The sequence below is a fragment of the Triticum aestivum genome, chromosome 5B (genome assembly GCF_018294505.1).
Source record: "Triticum aestivum cultivar Chinese Spring chromosome 5B, IWGSC CS RefSeq v2.1, whole genome shotgun sequence".
In the NCBI taxonomy this organism is placed as follows: Eukaryota; Viridiplantae; Streptophyta; class Magnoliopsida; order Poales; family Poaceae; genus Triticum; species Triticum aestivum.
The window spans coordinates 578440615-578458559 of NC_057807.1; the positions used below are offsets into that span (position 1 = coordinate 578440615).

Here is a 17945-nt window from a genome sequence, read left to right on the forward strand (position 1 = left end):
CTCGAGCCCTTCTTCCTCACCTCGGGTTGCCTCGTATCCTCAGTCTCGCCCTCTTCTTGGGCCTGATACATCTCCAACGTACCTATAATTTATGAAGTATTCATGCTATTATATTATCTGTTTTAGATGTTTAATGGGCTTTACTATACACTTTTATATTATTTTTGGGACTAACCTATTAACCTAGAGCCCAGTGCCAGTTTCTGTTTTTTCCTTGTTTTAAAGTTTTACAGAAAAGGGATACCAAACGGAGTCCAATTGGCGTGCCAATTTTTGACGAATTTTTATGGACCAAAAGAAGCCCAGGAGTGCAAGAGTTGGGCCAGAAGAGTCTCGGGCTGCCCACGAGGGTGGAGGGCACGCCCTAGGGGGGCGCCCCAAGACCTACGCCAAAAATTCCTATAAATACTGAAACTTCCAGAAAATAACCTAGATCGGGAGTTCCGCCGCCGCAAGCCTTTGTAGCTACCAAAAACCAATGGGGACCCTGTCCCGACACCCTGCTGGAGGGGGGATCCCTCACAAGTGGCCATCTTCATCATCCCAGCGCTCTCCATGGTGAGGAGGGAGTAGTTCACCCTCGGGGCTGAGGGTATGTACCAGTAGCTACGTGTTTGATCTCTCTCTCTCTCTCTCTCTCGTGTTCTTGATTTGGCACGATCTTGATGTATCGCGAGCTTTGCTATTATAGTTGGATCTTATGATGTTTCTCCCCCTCAACTCTCTTGTAATGGATTGAGTTTTCCCTTTGAAGTTATCTTATCGGATTGAGTCTTTAAGGATTTGAGAACACTTGATGTATGTCTTGCATGGGATACCCGTGGTGACAATGGGGTATTCTATTGATCCACTTGATGTATGTTTTGGTGATGAACTTGCGGGTTATGTGACCTTGAGAACCTATGCATAGGGGTTGGAACATGTTTTCGTCTTGATTCTCCGGTAGAAATTTTGGGGCACTCTTTGAAGTTCTTTGTGTTGGTTGAATAGATGAATCTGAGATTGTGTGATGCATATCGTATAATCATACCCCACGGATACTTGAGGTGACATTGGAGTATCTAGGTGACATTAGGGTTTTGGTTGATTTGTGTCTTAAGGTGTTATTCTAGTACGAACTCTAGGATAGATTGAACGGAAAGAATAGCCTCGTGTTATTTTACTACGGACTCTTGAATAGATAGATCAGAAAGGATAACTTTGAGGTGGTTTCGTACCCTACCATAATTTCTTCGTTTGTTCTCCTCTATTAGTGGCTTTGGAATGACTCTCTGTTGCATGTTGAGGGATAGTTATATGATCCAGTTATGTTATTATTGTTGCGAGAACTTGCACTAGTGAAAGTATGAACCCTAGGCCTTGTTTCCTAGCATTGCAATACTGTTTGTGCTCAATTTTACCACTTGTTACCTTGTTGTTTTTATAATTTCAGATTACAAATACCTTTATCTACCATCCATATTGCACTTGTATCACCATCTCTTCGCCGAACTAGTGCACCTATACAATTTACCATTGTATTGGGTGTGTTGGGGACACAAGAGACTCTTTGTTATTTGGTTGCAGGGTTGCTTGAGAGAGACCTTCTTCATCCTACGCCTCCATAGATTGATAAACCTTAGGTCATCCACTTGAGGAAAATTTGCTACTGTCCTACAAACCTCTGCACTTGGAGGCCCAACAACGTCTACAAGAAGAAGGTTGCATAGTAGACATCAGGGCCCCTGCTGCCATGACTTGAGGGGTTCCTGCCCTGACAGGATCAAGACCAGTAGCCGCTTCTGCAACGCGCTCTTCAGTCCCCTCATTAGAAAAGTCGTCACCCTCAGCATCTTCCTCCTCCTCCTCCTCGGGCCCCGTTCCCCCGGCGGCCTGGAGCTCATTGCCCTCTACGATCTGCGTTGCAATGAACATTACCTCTGCCCTGGAGGTTCGCTTGACAAGGTCGTCCTCCACCCTGAAAGCTCTTTCTTCCAAACGAGAGACCCAGCCATCTCTGCATCCAGGGCGGGCAATTTCCAATCAGCATGAACCCTGAAGACGTTGCAATCCAATGCAAGATATGGCCCAAGGCGGAGTTGAGATGCAGGGGAACAACCCTTGCCGGCAAATGAAATGGCCCGAGATTGCCAAACAGCTGTTCACACAACCAGCCGGGGCCATACACCGTCAGGTTGTTGGCGGGGCTTGGGTACAGGCGCATCCTGTCGGCAGAGTTTTTGTATTCCCAGGCAAACTTGTCCCTTTTCTGCAATGGTGCAATGCAGCACCGGAGGAAGTCGGCCCCCACATGATCGACGGTTAGCCCGACAGCTTTGAGACGGGCGATCCTGTTCAGCGTCGCGCGAAGCCTATAGTCGGTGAGGCCCAACTTTCTCTACTCACTTCCATGCATGACGCATTCGGTCCGTGTCAAGCAGAACTCAGGGGCTTCTTTGTCCTGGATCCAACACCAGTCTGCCCTCCATTCCTCCCACTTGTCGCGTTGCTGGCCAGGGAGATAATCCCAGTCTTCCTTCCTGCCCTGGGGGATCCAGCTTATGTTTCCCGAGTGGTGGGATTTATCTTCTATATGCGGGATGAAAAAGTGTCTGAACAAATCCAGGTTGGGGGTGACTCCAACAAAATTCTCGCACAGGTGGGCAAAGATTGTCACACACGCCATCGCGTTGGGCGTGAAGTCTAGAAGATAAAACCGCACACCATCATCATGGCGCAAAATAAGTCGGAGAAGGGGCAAGAGAGGCCACAAAGGAAGTACGCGCAGAAGAAGCAGTATGAATCCGATGGAATCTTGCCCCCCTCCGGCAGAACCACGGGCGCTTTGTGCCCATTCGTGACTTCCCTTCCCCACATATAGGCATACCTCGTGATTAAGGTATTGCCATCTAGATGTGACGGGGAGAAACCACATCCTCCCGTTGCCGCTTGTCCAGTTCTTCTGCTTTTCCCCTCCTCTCCTCCGCCGTGACATCTTTCATGGTGGTTGCTTGATTCCCCTTCACGGCGCCCGTCTTTCGCCCCATCTCTTGGACACGTAGGAGGAGAGAAATATCTAAGAGATCTTTGGGGGCGGATAATGGTGGCGAAGGCGGTTTTTTGGCTTGAGGAAGAAGATGAAGGAAGAAGAAACATATGCGAATGAGCAGTGCCCCTTCGCGTTGCCTTTTTATTGGGAAAACGCATGGGGGCTGGCTCTTCACTATTTTTTTGGGAAGTTACCTTTTTGCAGGCGCATTTCCCACTAACGGTTACTGTTCCACGACCCCACGACCTGCGGTAATTACACAAAGTGGACGTGGGATTGACCGGTCATCATGATGAAAACTGCATGGGCAACACTTATTCAATGCGTGTCCGTGCACTGTTTGGGGTCTAACCCAATGTGCCCAGCAACACGATTGGATTAGGCCCGGGGGCTTCTGTCGGGGTACACAAACATGGGTGTTTATTTCCCCTGACCTGTGCACGGACAAAAAGCCTCCACCCCGATGGCCAGGGCTTGCCGGGGAGTGGCTACCTCAATATAGCTGGACCCGTCAAGTACGAGCCAAAGTCAAGTCCAAGCAAAGCAAGACCAAGCCAGAGAAGCCACTCTTCGTGAGATCAAGGAAAGCATTAAGAAGAGCATGGGCTGGTTGGGGGGAGCATGGGCGGCGATGGCTTCTTGTGGGGGCGGCATCGTCTGCCCGGTGAAGGGTGGGTCGTGGCACGGTAACCCCGGAACCGGGAGGGCTCCTGGCGGTGGACACCTTTGGATCGAAGCTCAAGATGGCAAATTCAAAAACATGAGCCTGGGGAAAGGAAAGGCTGGCGGTGGCTGACAATAGGTAGCATCCAACTAGCAGAGTTGACGGTTGGAGGCTAGCTTGGGGGGTAGGAGGACCCGAGCAGCCTTTTGTGGTCGATGACGTCCTTTTAAAGACTGCGGCCAGTTTCATTTGCAAGGTAATGGAGGGCGGGGTATTGAAGGGCACTAAATGCTGATGTTTCATGTGTATTAGTGGATGTCGTTTCATGATAGTGGAAGAGAGAGTGGCAGCAGCAAGCGGAATTGAAACGAACCTTGGAAACCTAATGCGAACAGTTATATGGGCTATCTTGATGTGTACGAGCTTTTATTTCCCATGGGCTTGCACAAACAACCTTGTTAGCAAATCTTACGCCCAGCCCAAAAGATGGTGTATGGGCCAGCAGCGAGCGGAAAGAACGAAATGGTATATGTTCACTTGGCGGTGCCAGCTCTTGGTAAATTTGACCAACACTTGATTGGACGGCTATAGACTATCGATCCATGCTGCACCAACGGCTAGAACAATTCGGGTGACATGTTTCACGAGAAGGCAGGAAAATCAACTAGAAGGGCGCCCCTATTTAGATATAGAAGATAAGCAAGGTAGACGTAATTTTTTGCTTCGTTGATCCAGCACTGCAAGCATGCCTACAATTTAAACTCATGGCAGCTCATTGAGATTTTTTTAAATGCATGTATTAATATATCCATGCCCCCTATTGAAGAACGCACGCCAAGTGTAAAAAAAGACCTATGGATGATGCTATTGTAAACCCGACAAAACAATCGACAAACGAAAAAACTAACACCCATACGTGTGGCATCTTGCACATTGCCTACACGTCTCTATCACCACTCATTTTGCCACGTATGAACAAATGACATTAACAGGAATCTTTTTGGTTTTAGGCTTAAAAATGTTTTATCTCCTAATTAAAAAATTGAATTAAAAATTTGTTTTCACCATTAAATCCATCTCGACGAGATCTTCAAAACTAGACCCCATGTTAATATGTTTCAACGATTTTTTTCTTAAAAGTTGCCATGTTGTTTACACTGTAGTTGCCATAGTGCTTAAACTAAAGTTGCCATGTGGTAATTTTTAGTTTGTAGAGCATGACAATTTTAGTTTTTTGATGATGTCAATTCTAGTACTTTGACCATGAAAATTATTTTTTGTATGAACAATGACAATTTTAAGTGCATGTATCATGACAATTTTAGTTTATGGTTCATGGCAAGTCTAATTTCTTAATTCCCCATTTTATTATATGTCAAAATTTATTTTTAAATATAGAAGAAAATAACTAAAATATATCATGGCAACTTCAGTGTAAACATGGCAACTTTTAACCCAAAAAAAATTTCGTCAAAATATATTGATATGAGATCTAGTTTCAAAAATCTCGTGGCGAGGGATTTAATGGTGAAAACGGATCTTCAATCGAATTTTCATTTAAGAGATAAAATGTTTTAAAAACTGAAAATCCAAAAAGACTCTCACATGCATGCATGCGGTGACATGGCGCAGTCTGTATGTTATAGGGTGTGCGAGCGGGTTTGGAGAGCAACTCCAACCGTTGAGCCCCCCAGGAGGCATTTTTTCGTCGCTTGGGAGGCTGCCGGCGAGAATTTTGGCCGGGGGGCGGGGGCAAATTGTTCCACTCGTTGCGCCCCCAAGAGCAGTGTTGGCGAGAAGCAGGGCCCGACACGCGCCTACGTCGGGGATGCGCACGCCCATGCCCCCCCCCCCGCCGACGTGAAGGACGAGCGGGTGCTGGTCATCAGCGGCGAGCGGACGAGGGAGGAGAAGGAAGATGGCCAGGCGAGGGAGGTGCACGTCGGCGAGAAGTAGGGGAGCCTGAGCGTGTAGGACTGCTGCACCGACGACGCCCCCGCCGCAGACGACCACACGGCGCACCGAACCCGCCGCCGTTGGGCTGTCGCCGGCCTCGCGTCATTGTCCAACCACACGCGCAAGAAGATGGCCATGCACGACTATATCGAGTTGCTGGGGTACTCTGTCGACGAGCTCGGGTGGTCGCTTGATGCCATGGTAGAGCCAGTCAACAACACGAAGGGGGAGATGGAGAACCAGCACGGTGCAGCGTCCGGGGGCGTCTGGGGCGACGTGCGCCAAGGACGGCCTGCACGCCTCGCCGCAGCGTTGCATGTGCGTCGCGTGCCCCGCCCTGGCCGCCGCGCTCGCCCCGCCTCACCGCTGGCCGCCGCCAGTTGTGCCCGTGCTCGCCCGCCGGTGCGTAGCTCGTGGCCGGGGCTGCCTGTAGCCTCCACACTCGGGCCCGGCGAGGAGGCCGAGAGAGGCGTGGACGTGGAGGAGGCGCCCAGCGCGTCCGGTGCCACCGAGTACTGCCGCTGCTGCTTCTTGACCTTCCGTGGTGAGGCAGGACCTGGCCTGCGCAACCGCTTCCTTCCTAGACGCCGGTGGCGAGGGAATGTTGTCCGTGGGTGTCGGGGACGGCGTCGACGAGGACTGGACGCGCCGCGGCGGCTGACTGCGGAGGAGGGCGAGCTGGAGAGGAGGTACGCGCGGCGACGGGAGGAGGAAAAGTGGGGATAGATAGAAATGAAAAGGTGGGGAGAGAAAGACGAAAAGGTGGGGGAAAGGAGATATCTCACTGCATGTGGGGCAGCGCCTGCAAAACGGTGAAGTTAGCCCCCCGCAGGTGCCCCCCAGCTCCCTGATTTTGCGTTGGGGTTGCTAGCGCCAGTTTTTGCTTCATCCGGCAAAAAAGGCGACTTTGGAGGCACGAGTGGGAGAATTTTTGTCCGCCGACGCGAAAAAAAGTGATTGGAGGGGCTTGTGGCGGGCCGGCTGGAGATGTTCTTAGCGTTGTGCTCAACAAAATACCAAAAGGAAAACACGAACTTCTTTTTGAAATTCCGGACAGGAAGGAGAACGGTTCGTAGTAGGAGTACGTACTACTCCCGAGTAGTCCTGGCCATCTCAGGCCCGGCCCTGTCGGCCCACCCAGGCCCGACCCTAAAATCCAGGGCCTAGGCCCAATGGGCTTGCCCATGGGCCGGGCTTGGGCCTAAGTTTTGAGCCCATCAGTAGGGCCTGGATGGGCTTGGGCTTGGCATATTGGCATTTGAAGAAAGAGGCCCGACCCACGGCCCTAAGCCCTAAGGGCTTTTTAGGGCTTTTTACCAGATGGGCCGGGCTTGGGCTTGAAAAGTAGCCCAGTGATAGGGCCTGGGAGGGCATGGGCCTCAGTTTTCTGCCGTGGGCTTTTTCAGGCCCAGCCCAAGCCCGGCCCGGCCCATGGCCAGATATACTCCCGAGTCGTCCCCACGGGAGCCTCGGTCAGCTCGGACCTCGGACCCCCTCATTCTGGAGATATACAGTCAGGCCACAAGCCAGCGAATAAATCACTCAAAATCAACTATATATTTCAGCAAAGGGGTGCCAGACAGTGTTAGGCAGGAGATCAAGACTTTGCTTAATGTGCCAAATGAAACTTTGAATGAAAAATATTTGGGGATGCCATCGGATATAGGAAGCTCAAAAACGGGGCCTTCAAATATCTTAAGGACCGTCTTTGGAGCAAGGTACAGGGCTGGATTGAGATGACCCTGTCAACTGCTGGAAAGGAGGTGTTAGTTAAATCTGTCGCTCAAGCTGTGCCTGTCTTTTCCATGTCCTGCTTTAAGCTGCCTAGAGGACTATGTGAGCACTTAAATATGCTGATACGCAAATTCTGGTGGGGGAGTAAGGAAGGTAAACGTAAACCACACTGGGTGTCCTGGGAAGCAATGACAAAACCAAAATGTATGGGTGGCCTAGGTTTTAAGGACTTTGAGTTATTTAACCTTGCCATGCTAGCTAAGCAGGCCTGGCGCATGTTGGAATCCCCTGACTCACTGAATGCTAGGCTGCTGAAGAGCATATATTTTCCCCACTGTTCCATCCTTGAGGCAGAACTGGGAGGTCATCCTAGGCAAATTTGGAGAGCCATCATTGAAGGCCGGGATATTATGAAGCAAGGTATTATAAGGAGAATAGGCAATGGACAGTCTACCAGAATTTGGGAGGATAATTGGCTCCCAAGGAGTGAGATGCTGAAGTCATATGGATGTTTAATTCAAAACCCACCAGAGCTAGTTTCTGAGCTAATTGATCCCACAACGGCAACTTGGAACAAGCACTTGGTGGAGCAAATCTTTCTGCCGATGGATGCGAAGGTTATTCTGTCAATCCCCTTGTGTACTCGGAATATGTCGGACTTCTGGGGCTGGCATTTTGAACGACGAGGGACGTTCTCTGTCAAGTCTGCCTATAACATGCTCGTGGATACAAAAACTCGTCGAGAAGCTTGGCTCAATGGAGGCGTTGGCTCCTCCAGCGATAATGGAGAACAAAAGGCATGGACTTACCTATGGAAAACAGCTGTATCGGGGAAGGTCAGAATGTTTTTGTGGAGACTGTCGAAGCAATCTTTGCCAACGGAAGATATTAGAGCTCATAGACACATGTTAGATTCCTCTACATGCGGACTTTGTGGCGCGCCAGACTCATGGAGACACTCCTTGCTGGACCGCAACATGGCACGATGCACTTGGGCATTGGCAGATGAGGACCTAGTACATAAAATGTCAACAGCAGCCGAGCTTAATGCTAAGTGCTGGCTGTTTAACATGATGGAGGAACTTCCACATAATCTGTTTGTCACTCTGGCAGTAACGCTATGGGCGCTATGGTCTGCAAGGAGGAAAGCAATTCATGAGGGAGTCTTCCAAAGCCCTCAATCAATCCATGCGTTCGTCGCCAGGTTTATAAGCGAGCTCGAGATGATCAAGGAGAAGGCGCCACAGCCGAGACAACTTAATGGAGCAGTTGGGGCCCGAATGCTACGTCCCAAAGCGCCTCCAGAAGGTTTTGCAAAGGTACATGTTGATGCAGGAGTGCGCAGAGGAAGAGGTGGTGCTGCCGCGACAGTTTGCCGGGATGATCGAGGTACCTACCTGGGCAGTTCTTCACTAGTTGTGTGTGTAGTAGATGACCCTGCAGCCCTTGAAGCTATGGCATGCAGAGAAGCTCTTGCATTGGCGCATGACCTCAACCTACACCAAGTGGTCATTGCTTCGGATGCTAAGCAGGTTGTGAACAAGATCAATACTTCATCAAAGGGAGCGTACGGAGCAATCATTTCTGAGATCAAGGCCTACTCTAGTTTATTTCAGTGTAATTTTACTTTTGAAAGTCGAAAAGTGAACTTAGAAGCTCATAAGTTAGCCAAGCATTCCCTTTCGTTGGGGCCGGGACCCCATGTCTCGTATGGTCAATCCCATAACCCAAATTGTATCCCACACTGTGGATTATGAATAAAAAGCTTGGTTTGTCTAAAAAAAAAAGCTCGGACGTCGGACCCAGAGCGGTCAATTCGAACCGGTGGGTGGCGGCACACCTGCTCCGCCATTGGTACGACTTTGATGGAGCACGAGGCAGAGCCAGCCAAGGCTGCACACCAAAAGGCGTCATCGTCACTCCTCTTGCCTCCTCCTGACCGCCTCTGCCAGCACGCGCTTTTTAGGCCTCCTCGTCCCTCCCGTCCCCTCGTCTCCCTGTCCCGCTTCTCGGTTCCGCTCCGACGTCAGATCCGGATGGATCCGCCGCCGCCCGCGGCGAGCCCGCCGTCGAGCCCCCCGCACGGCTCCACGGCCCGGGACGCGTCGGAGGAGCCGGGCGCCCCTGCCACCGCCGGCGCCGCGTCGTCCAAGGGAGCTCCCGTCACAGGTACGACTCGGCGCGGCCGATAGGAGGAGGGTTTTGTGAAAATTTTCGTTTCACAAGACGCCGCGTTAATCTGCTGTATTGCGCTCCAGGTCTCATCGTTGTCCTAGATAAACGAGTAATTCGATTAGTTCGAACAAGTCGGCCGACATTTGTGAAGCCGTGCAAGCTTCTGATTTTTTTTTTAATTTCTGTAGCGGGACGAGCGTACAGTTTTGTTTTTCCTGTTTTCCTTTCTTGTTTCGTAGGATAATAGCCTTTCTGTTTTTGCTGTTGCTCTGTTTTTTTTAGCTGGCGATCAGCTAGACATCTCCTTCAGTTATCAGCCACAACCAGAAAACCTACTGACAGAAATACAGAAACTTAACAACGTTACACGACTTCACAGATGTTAGCTAGGATCAATGATCCCCGGAGCAGCGATACCCCAGATTAACACTGTGTGCTGTAAAACGAAAGTGGTCAGACATGAGACGAGAACTTTTATTTTCATCCAGCCTAATATCTTCTAATAGTACAAAACGACATAGAACAAAAAAAAAGGGCATGCCGGTTGTTTACTTGTATTGTGATATATATATTTTTTTACTTAAGCTTCAACCTCGGATCGGGGAATTTTAGATTTAATAATAGTTGAGTAAGAACAGGCTCATTCCATTGCTCTTAATTTGCAGACACCACTGACGGTACACAAGCTGATGCTCAAGGACGCCTACATGACACAGCTATTAGCAATCCGGAGAATGGCACCGAAGCCGCTATTTCAATTCGAGAAGATTCACCCCGGAATTCAGAAGCACATTTGGGTGATAGTTCAGTGCAGACCACCTCCAAGCAGGCAGCAAACTCGGATGGTACAAGGAAGAGGAATTTTCAGCCTGGAAATAAAGAGGCAGCACATGTTCCTAGTGCTGGCAGCAAATCTCACGCACGTGAGATCTCTGTGGTAGAAACCAAAGATGCAAGGAGCAAGTTCTTGAAGAAATCCGATGTAAGTTGCTTTCATAATAATTGCAGCATACCAGGAAGTGGGAAGTACTAGTGTTAATAGCCCCTTGAAATGCTAATGTTAATTGATTTTCAGAATGAAGATCCAGCATGCGAAGACAGGAAGAATGCCGATTTGGCAGGGATCTCGGAAGAATTGAAGGAAAACAATAACAGATCTTCTCTTAACTCCAGCAGCTTGAAGGATGAGAAGAAGCAAAAGAATAGAAGCAGAGGAAAAGAGAATAGCAATCATGTTCATAACACAAGCACTTCACATGATATTTCTTTGCCAACTAGCACTGGTACCTCTTGTTTGACGTCGATGGTTACTGAGAACAACACAGAAGCTCCTAAATGCATGGGTTTGAGACTAAAGAAAAATCCAGATGAGGTATCCCTGACAAACTCATTCACAGCTGTTAATGCAGATACCACAGATAGGGAAATTTTGAATGTAGACAGTACCATTCAAAAGAACTGTGATGAAGTTCTGCCTGGTTCACTTAAAGAGAAAGAAACTGAGAATGTTGCAACATCCTTGGGTTCATGTGTGCTTGACTCCAACCAACTGGCAAGCAGTAATGTGTCTCTGATGCCACTTCAAGGTGTTATAGTTGATGCAGATGTGAAGACCAACTGCCTACATTCATCAACTGAAGAAAAAGTTCATCCGAGTGCAGTTAGTGAAGATGTTACCAAACATTCTGATCTTGTTTCCCAGCTTAACATCGCAGAAGAGCACAAGAATTTCGGGTCTGGTAAACATATGAGAGAAGCTGTTCTTCATACATCAGTTAATAGTGCTGGAATAGGAAAGGTCTTACCATCTGAAAATCAGAAGAACCAGTCGTATCCATTCAATGAAGGCGCAAACTTCTTTCAGAGAGGAAACACAGACCGTAACTTCAGGGCAGATGTTCATCACCGTAGGAACATCTACGGATCAGGAGGCATGGGGAATTCAGAGTATGAATTTCAGAGGAACCAGTCACATCCATTCAGTGAAGGTGGAAACTTCTTTCCGCTAGGAAGGGAAGACCCTAACTTAAGGGCAGGTGTTCATCACAGTATGGACATGTATGGATTAGGAGGCATGGGGAATCCAGAGCATGGGTTGCAGAGGAACCGGTCGTATTCATTCAATGAAGGTGCAGACTTCTTTCAGTCAAGAAGGGCTGACCCTAACTTTAGGGCAGGTGTTCATCACAGTATGAACATCTATGGATCAGGCGCCATGGGGCATTCGGAGCATGGATTTCAGAGGAACCAGTCGTATCCATTCGACGAACGTGCAAACTTCTTTCAGCCAGGAAGGCCAGACCCTAACTTCAGGGCAGGTGTTCATCACAGTATGAACATCTATGGATCAGGCGCCATAGGGAGTTCAGAACATGGATTTCAGAGGAACCAGTCGTATCCATTCGATGAAGGTGCAAACTTCTTTCAGCTAGGAAGGCCAGACCCTAACTTTAGGGCAGGTCTTCATCACAATATGAACATCTATGGATCAGGCGCCACGGGGAATTCAGAACATGGATTTCAGAGAAACCAGTCGTATCCATTCGATGAAGGTGCAAACTTCTTTCAGCTAGGAAGGCCAGACCCTAACTTTAGGGCAGGTGTTCATCACAGCATGAACATCTATGGATCAGGCGCCATGGGGAGTTCAGAGCATGGATTTCAGAGGAACCAGTCGTATTTATTCAATGAAGGTGCAAACTTCTTTCAGCCAGGAAGACCAGACCCTAACTTTAGGGAAGGTGCTCATCACAGTATGAACATGTATGGATCAGACGCCAGGAGGAATTCAGAGCATGGATTTGGAAGAAGCTATTTGGATCATACCAGTACCGAAAGAAATGAAATGCAGGAGAAAGAACGAACTTGCTTATCAACAAATCACAACAATGACCAGATAAGCCCTTCAAATTTAGCTCAGGCATATAGCGAAAAGCTTAGAATGTCCTTCCCTCCAAGAGATTCCTTGACAGGGTTTCGGAAGAAAAAGCTTCTTATTCTAGATCTGAATGGCCTTCTTGCGGATATCAATGAAGATTTCCACAATGCTCACATGGCTGATGCAAAGGTTCGAAGGAAACTAGGTAAAGTTACTTGTACAATTGTCCGTAATTATTATTTGCGAAAATGCAGATATAGAACTGTGACAGATGATATTAATATAGCACTACACCTTTCTACCAGTCTTCCGAAGGCCTCACTGTGATGATTTTCTCAACTTCTGCATAAAAAATTTCGAGCTAGGTGTATGGTCCTCAAGGAAAAGGTACGATTTATTATCCTCATTTGTTTTACTTTATCCTCATTGCTCCATGCTTACTTACGTGGGATTTATATTAATCCACATTGCTCCATGTTTACTAATGTGGGGTTTATAATTTTTCTAGGAAAAATGTTGATTCTGTTGTTGACATCCTTATGAGAGATTTCAAACCATACCTACTGTTTTCTTGGGTACGTAACATAAACGAACCTGTGGTAGGTGGGCATGCTCAACTGTATGTTATTTTGGTCCTAATATGTTTTGCGACCTTCATATGGGCAGGCCAGGGATAAATGCACAATGACTGGACGTAACACACTGGAGAACGTGCACAAACCAATAGTACTGAAGGAATTGAAGAAACTGTGGAATAAGGAAGAACCTGGTCTTCCATGGAAGGAGGGGGAATTTTCACCTTCCAATACATTACTTGTGGACGATTCTCCTTACAAGGCTCTGCGTAATCCGGTATTTTCTCAGCTGTTTTCATATACCAGTGTCTTGTTTAACTGTATCATCTCCATATTTGAATAATGCATATTTTCATGCATATGTTATGCAGCCACATACTGCCATTTTTCCTCAGCCGTTCAGCTATCTTAACCGGAACGACAATTCATTGGGTATGCATTCACCATTTCATGTTGATGTAGTTACCTATTACACTACTACAGCCTATTGATGCATATAAATTACAATTCCCGATAAGCAGGTCCCGGTGGAGATCTTCGCATGTATCTGGAGAAACTCGTTTTTGCAGATGATGTTGAGTGCTACGTTCGCAACAATCCATTTGGTCAACCTTTTCTTACACATAGTGATCCACATTGGGACTTCTATGCTGAAATAGCTGGTAAAGAGTATGGCGCATTGACTTGTGCCTGAACTTCCCAATATGTAGTGAGGCGGACTAGTAGACTGATCTTGTGTTGATTCTTCAGACATGAGGGGAAGTTATGGCATGTTTGTTGTATACCTGACCTCCAAACTAATTTTATCGTGGGTTATGGAAAAAGTTGGTGCATCGAAGATTGGATTTTGGGCACCAGCAGTTATAACTTGTACGGATGGTTTCAAGTGAATATGAATGAATTTTGAGACGGTGACTCAACTTTTTAAAATTGTTTGTCACCGCCTTGTATTTGTTCAGTTTTTCTTCCAGTTTTTTATGTTTTTTTCCTACCAGGGCATTGCTGTGGGTTTGTCTTGTACTTTTATTTCTTGTACCCATTTTCTTGCTAGCCTTAACGGCACTACTCCAGTGTTTATTCCATTTGTTTTGAATTGCTTAAAAAAATCTAGTACTAGATAACATCTACACCACTTCTAAAAAATAGTATTGCTGCGGAGTGCGATTTTCCCATGTGTTTGAACTGCTCTTTGACATTTTTTTTGGGTTATGATCTACAGAACATGTATGGATTCATCTTTGTGACATGTAATGTTTATATGTGTGTTTTAGGAGTTAGTCAAATCATAACATAAATTCGCCAAACATGAAATCAAAGATCGCAAAGCTATATTCACGCAGACGAGAATAGCGCAATCCAACTATCATAAACTTAAACTTAATTAAATGATATTATCATCTATGATAGAAAATAATAATAATTTTTTTTAGAAAATTGAACCAGCCTGTTTGTTTCTCTTAATATTATCAGCCATTTTAATTATGGACAAAAGCTTTGTACAAATAATTCCTCCCTTGACACATTTGTTTTTCATTCCAGATGACATTGTCTTTTTGAAGGTCATCATTTTCATTCTGCTAGAACATACTCATAACTAATATTTGGAGTATTTTTAGTACTCTATTTACAACATTTGGCATGTTTTTTTAATCCACAGCCCGTATGTTTTTTTTTTGAGAAAAATCCACAGCCCGTATGTATATCAGACAAAATCATTCAGCAAGCCCGTCAGCGCAGAATAACATTTTCTAGCCTCATAAAGCCTTTTAAACCTAATAAGCCTAGCCCATCTAACACTACGGCCCGGACCGGACAGGCCCACCAACTGGCCCAGGCAAGACACCCTAAACACGGAGATCTATAAATACGAAACCCTAAGCGGCGCACTCGTCTCCATTCCGCCTCCACCCCCCGAACTCCAAACCCTAGTAGCGCCGCCGCCGCCAGGTAAGAGGCGAGATGGTGTCCGGCTCCGGCGTGTGCGCCAAGCGCGTGGTGGTGGACGCCCGCCACCACATGCTCGGCCGCCTGGCCTCGATCGTCGCCAAGGAGCTGCTCAACGGGCAGCGCGTGGTGGTGGTCCGATGCGAGGAGATCTGCATGTCCGGCGGCCTCGTCCGCCAGAAGATGAAGTACCTCCGCTTCCTCCGCAAGAGGATGAACACCAAGCCCTCCCACGGCCCCATCCACTTCCGCGCCCCGGCCAAGATCCTCTGGCGCACCATCCGCGGGTACGTCTCCGCCGCCGCCGCCTAGATCCGTCGCCTCGCCTATGCACGTGCGTCGCCGTGTCCATTTGGGTTTGTGTGTTCTGATGGTGCCGTGTTTTTGGTGGCGCTCTGCAGTATGATTCCGCACAAGACCGCGAGGGGCGAGGCCGCGCTCGCCAGGCTCAAGGCGTACGAGGGCGTGCCGCCGCCGTACGACAGGACCAAGCGCATGGTCATCCCCGACGCGCTCAAGTACGTCGGCGTTCGACTGCCTTCTAGATCTCTGCGTGCGTCGTGTATGTGTGTTTGATGTTGACGTGGCTTGTGGTTTTGCAGGGTTCTGAGGCTGCAGCCTGGGCACAGGTACTGCCTCCTCGGCCAGCTCTCCAAGGAGGTCGGATGGAACTACGCCGACACCATCAGGGTATGCTCTTTCCCTGTCCTGTTTCTTCAGCGCTCAATAGTTGCTAGTGTGCGACTGCTACCAGTCTGTTAAGACTAGTCTTTTATGTAATGCTAAACTAAAATGTGTCTAGTTATACTAATCATTCTATGAAAGTTCAGTCTGATTTACTGGTACTCTAATAGATACGCCTTCAGCTTTTGTCATATAAACTCTCCTGGTGGTAAATGATTTGTTCTGCATTGTAAAACTGTTTATGATGATTCCCACGGATTTTAGAAACCAGCCACAGTTCATGCTTTATAGTACTGTGAAGAATTTTGTTTGCTCACGCTCAGAATCATTGTTTTACGTATGTCACTTGTGATGTTCTGCTGGCTGAGATGTGCATGATCTGGGTGATGAAGAAAATCGTTCGGATTCCCACTGATTTTTCATGATTATTACAACCAGCTACTTCTGACGGATCATGCCATCTCTTGTACTACATATGTACTCATTTATTATTGAGCAAATACTTTCCTTTGATTTTTTGCAAACCTCTTAGCAGTACTGTTGGTATCCTCTTTTGTGTTCTGCTGGCTGGTGAGATGTGCATTACCTGCGTGATGAAGAAAATCGTTCGGATTCCCACTGATATTTCATGATTATTATAACCAGCTACTTCTGACGGGTGATGCCACCTCCTGAAGTACATTTGCACATTTTTACTGCTTTAGACTGACTTTTCATGCATTCCTTCATTGGTTATGAACCTTATTGCTCATTGTGTTCTGTTGTGTTGAATTGCATGATTCCGGGTTATGAAGAAAATCGTTCGGATTCCCACTGATATTTCATGATTAGAGTAACCAGCTACTTCTGATGGATGATGGCATCTCCTGTATTACATTTGCACTGCTTTATGACTGGCCGTACATGCACTTCTTATTTTGGTTGGAACCTTCTTGCTCTTTGTGTTATATTGGGTTCCATTGCATCCTTCTGTGTGATGAAGAAAATCGTTCGGATTCCCACTGATTCTTAATGATTATCACAACCAGCTACTTCTGACAGATCATGCCATGTTGTGCTCTTGATAGATTTTGCTCTGTTTTGGGTTTCAGTTTTGCATCTCATTCAACAGTTTTGCTGGTGTTCTATTTTCCTTCGAGCCTGTGATGTTATCAAAATATTTGCTACTCTTGATGGGTTTATCCCACTTGATGATCTCAACCACCAAGATCTCTGAGGCTCTTTAGTTCTAGTCTAATGTTATCATTACAGTACATCTGCCATTGCCAGTTTTTGTTCATTATGAGCTGATGTTTGTGCATACCGATTCTCATCACTCTTTGGCCTTTATTCAGGAGCTGGAGGAAAAGAGGAAGGAGAAGGCCAAGATCTCCTACGACAGGAGAAAGCAACTGGCGAAGCTCCGCGTCAAGGCCGAGAAGGCAGCCGAGGAGAAGTTGGGAACTCAGCTGGAGATCCTGGCCCCTATCAAATACTAAGAGATATCAGAGCTTTCGTGCGCCATCAGTTTTGGGAAACCTCTGTCGTATTTTAAGTAGTTTGGTAACTCTGATAGTACAATCTGGTTGGTAAACCTTTGTTATGCATGCAGTTCTGCGACACTCATTTGAAATTTTCTACATGGTGAACTGTTTCGTTTATCAAATGTGTGCATTTGGGAATTCTAGTGAACGTCTATCAGGTGCCTTGCTGTTTTTCTCTTTACTACGGCCTTTGCAGTCCCTTGTTATGACCCTTTGTACATGTCGTTTGCGGCCATCATAGTCGTCTCTACGCCAAGTTGGTAAAGTCTACTGTCACTGCGTCAAGTTCCATCAAAGCGCGTCAAGTAATGTGTTTTTGCTGGGTATTTCTCGGTTTGAGCTCTGTATGAAATATGGGCTTACTTAATTGAAAATCAAACATATATGAAATTTAGTTGAACATTTGAATTTAAATTCAACCACAACCGATGCTGCGCGGTCCTAATTTTTTACAATCGCCGTTATAAAGCGGCCATCCAAAGCAGACCTTGCGACGCCCCTCTCTGACTAACATGCCTTGTAAACCTCCTCTACTCTCAATCTTCTCTTAGCACCACACTCTTGATGGCCTTCTCAAGCTCCAAAGCCTTGCGGGAGGACCTCTCGTCCGAAATGAAAGAGGAGATCGACGCCATTGTAGAGCTCACCGGAGACCGATGCCGTGAACGCGCCAATGGCAGAGGCGTCCCGCGTCGGCCTATGCAGGCATCGAGAAGGCGGAGGTTGTAGGCTTGGCCGGCATGCGCGTGCCGAAATGTGGCCTTTCGCTCCTCCTTGTTGGCCG

At 47.3% G+C, this 17945-nt stretch overlaps 2 protein-coding genes, 1 non-coding gene and 4 pseudogenes across 3 annotated transcripts; all 7 read left to right on the forward strand.

Annotated features, from left to right (window-relative positions):
* The first annotated feature begins 9232 nt into the window (after nucleotides 1–9232).
* LOC123113361 (uncharacterized) lies at nucleotides 9233–13925 on the forward strand. Its single transcript, XM_044534573.1, has 8 exons — nucleotides 9233–9551; nucleotides 10223–10539; nucleotides 10633–12640; nucleotides 12741–12822; nucleotides 12944–13010; nucleotides 13102–13287; nucleotides 13382–13442; nucleotides 13532–13925. The coding sequence occupies exons 1-8, from the start codon at nucleotides 9248–9250 to the stop codon at nucleotides 13702–13704; spliced, it is 3198 nt and encodes a 1065-aa protein (XP_044390508.1). The 5' UTR covers nucleotides 9233–9247; the 3' UTR covers nucleotides 13705–13925.
* Nucleotides 13926–14895: 970 nt separating this feature from the next.
* On the forward strand, nucleotides 14896–17304 carry LOC123113362 (60S ribosomal protein L13a-4). Its single transcript, XM_044534574.1, has 4 exons — nucleotides 14896–15241; nucleotides 15356–15472; nucleotides 15557–15644; nucleotides 16973–17304. The coding sequence occupies exons 1-4, from the start codon at nucleotides 14970–14972 to the stop codon at nucleotides 17114–17116; spliced, it is 621 nt and encodes a 206-aa protein (XP_044390509.1). The 5' UTR covers nucleotides 14896–14969; the 3' UTR covers nucleotides 17117–17304.
* Nucleotides 16016–16091, forward strand: LOC123118116 (uncharacterized; annotated as a pseudogene).
* On the forward strand, nucleotides 16223–16298 carry LOC123118119 (uncharacterized; annotated as a pseudogene).
* On the forward strand, nucleotides 16418–16493 carry LOC123118126 (uncharacterized; annotated as a pseudogene).
* On the forward strand, nucleotides 16606–16681 carry LOC123118118 (uncharacterized; annotated as a pseudogene).
* LOC123118051 (small nucleolar RNA SNORD24) lies at nucleotides 16776–16858 on the forward strand. Its single transcript, XR_006457676.1, has one exon. It is a non-coding gene; the product is annotated as a small nucleolar RNA SNORD24 (small nucleolar RNA).
* Nucleotides 17305–17945: the final 641 nt, after the last annotated feature.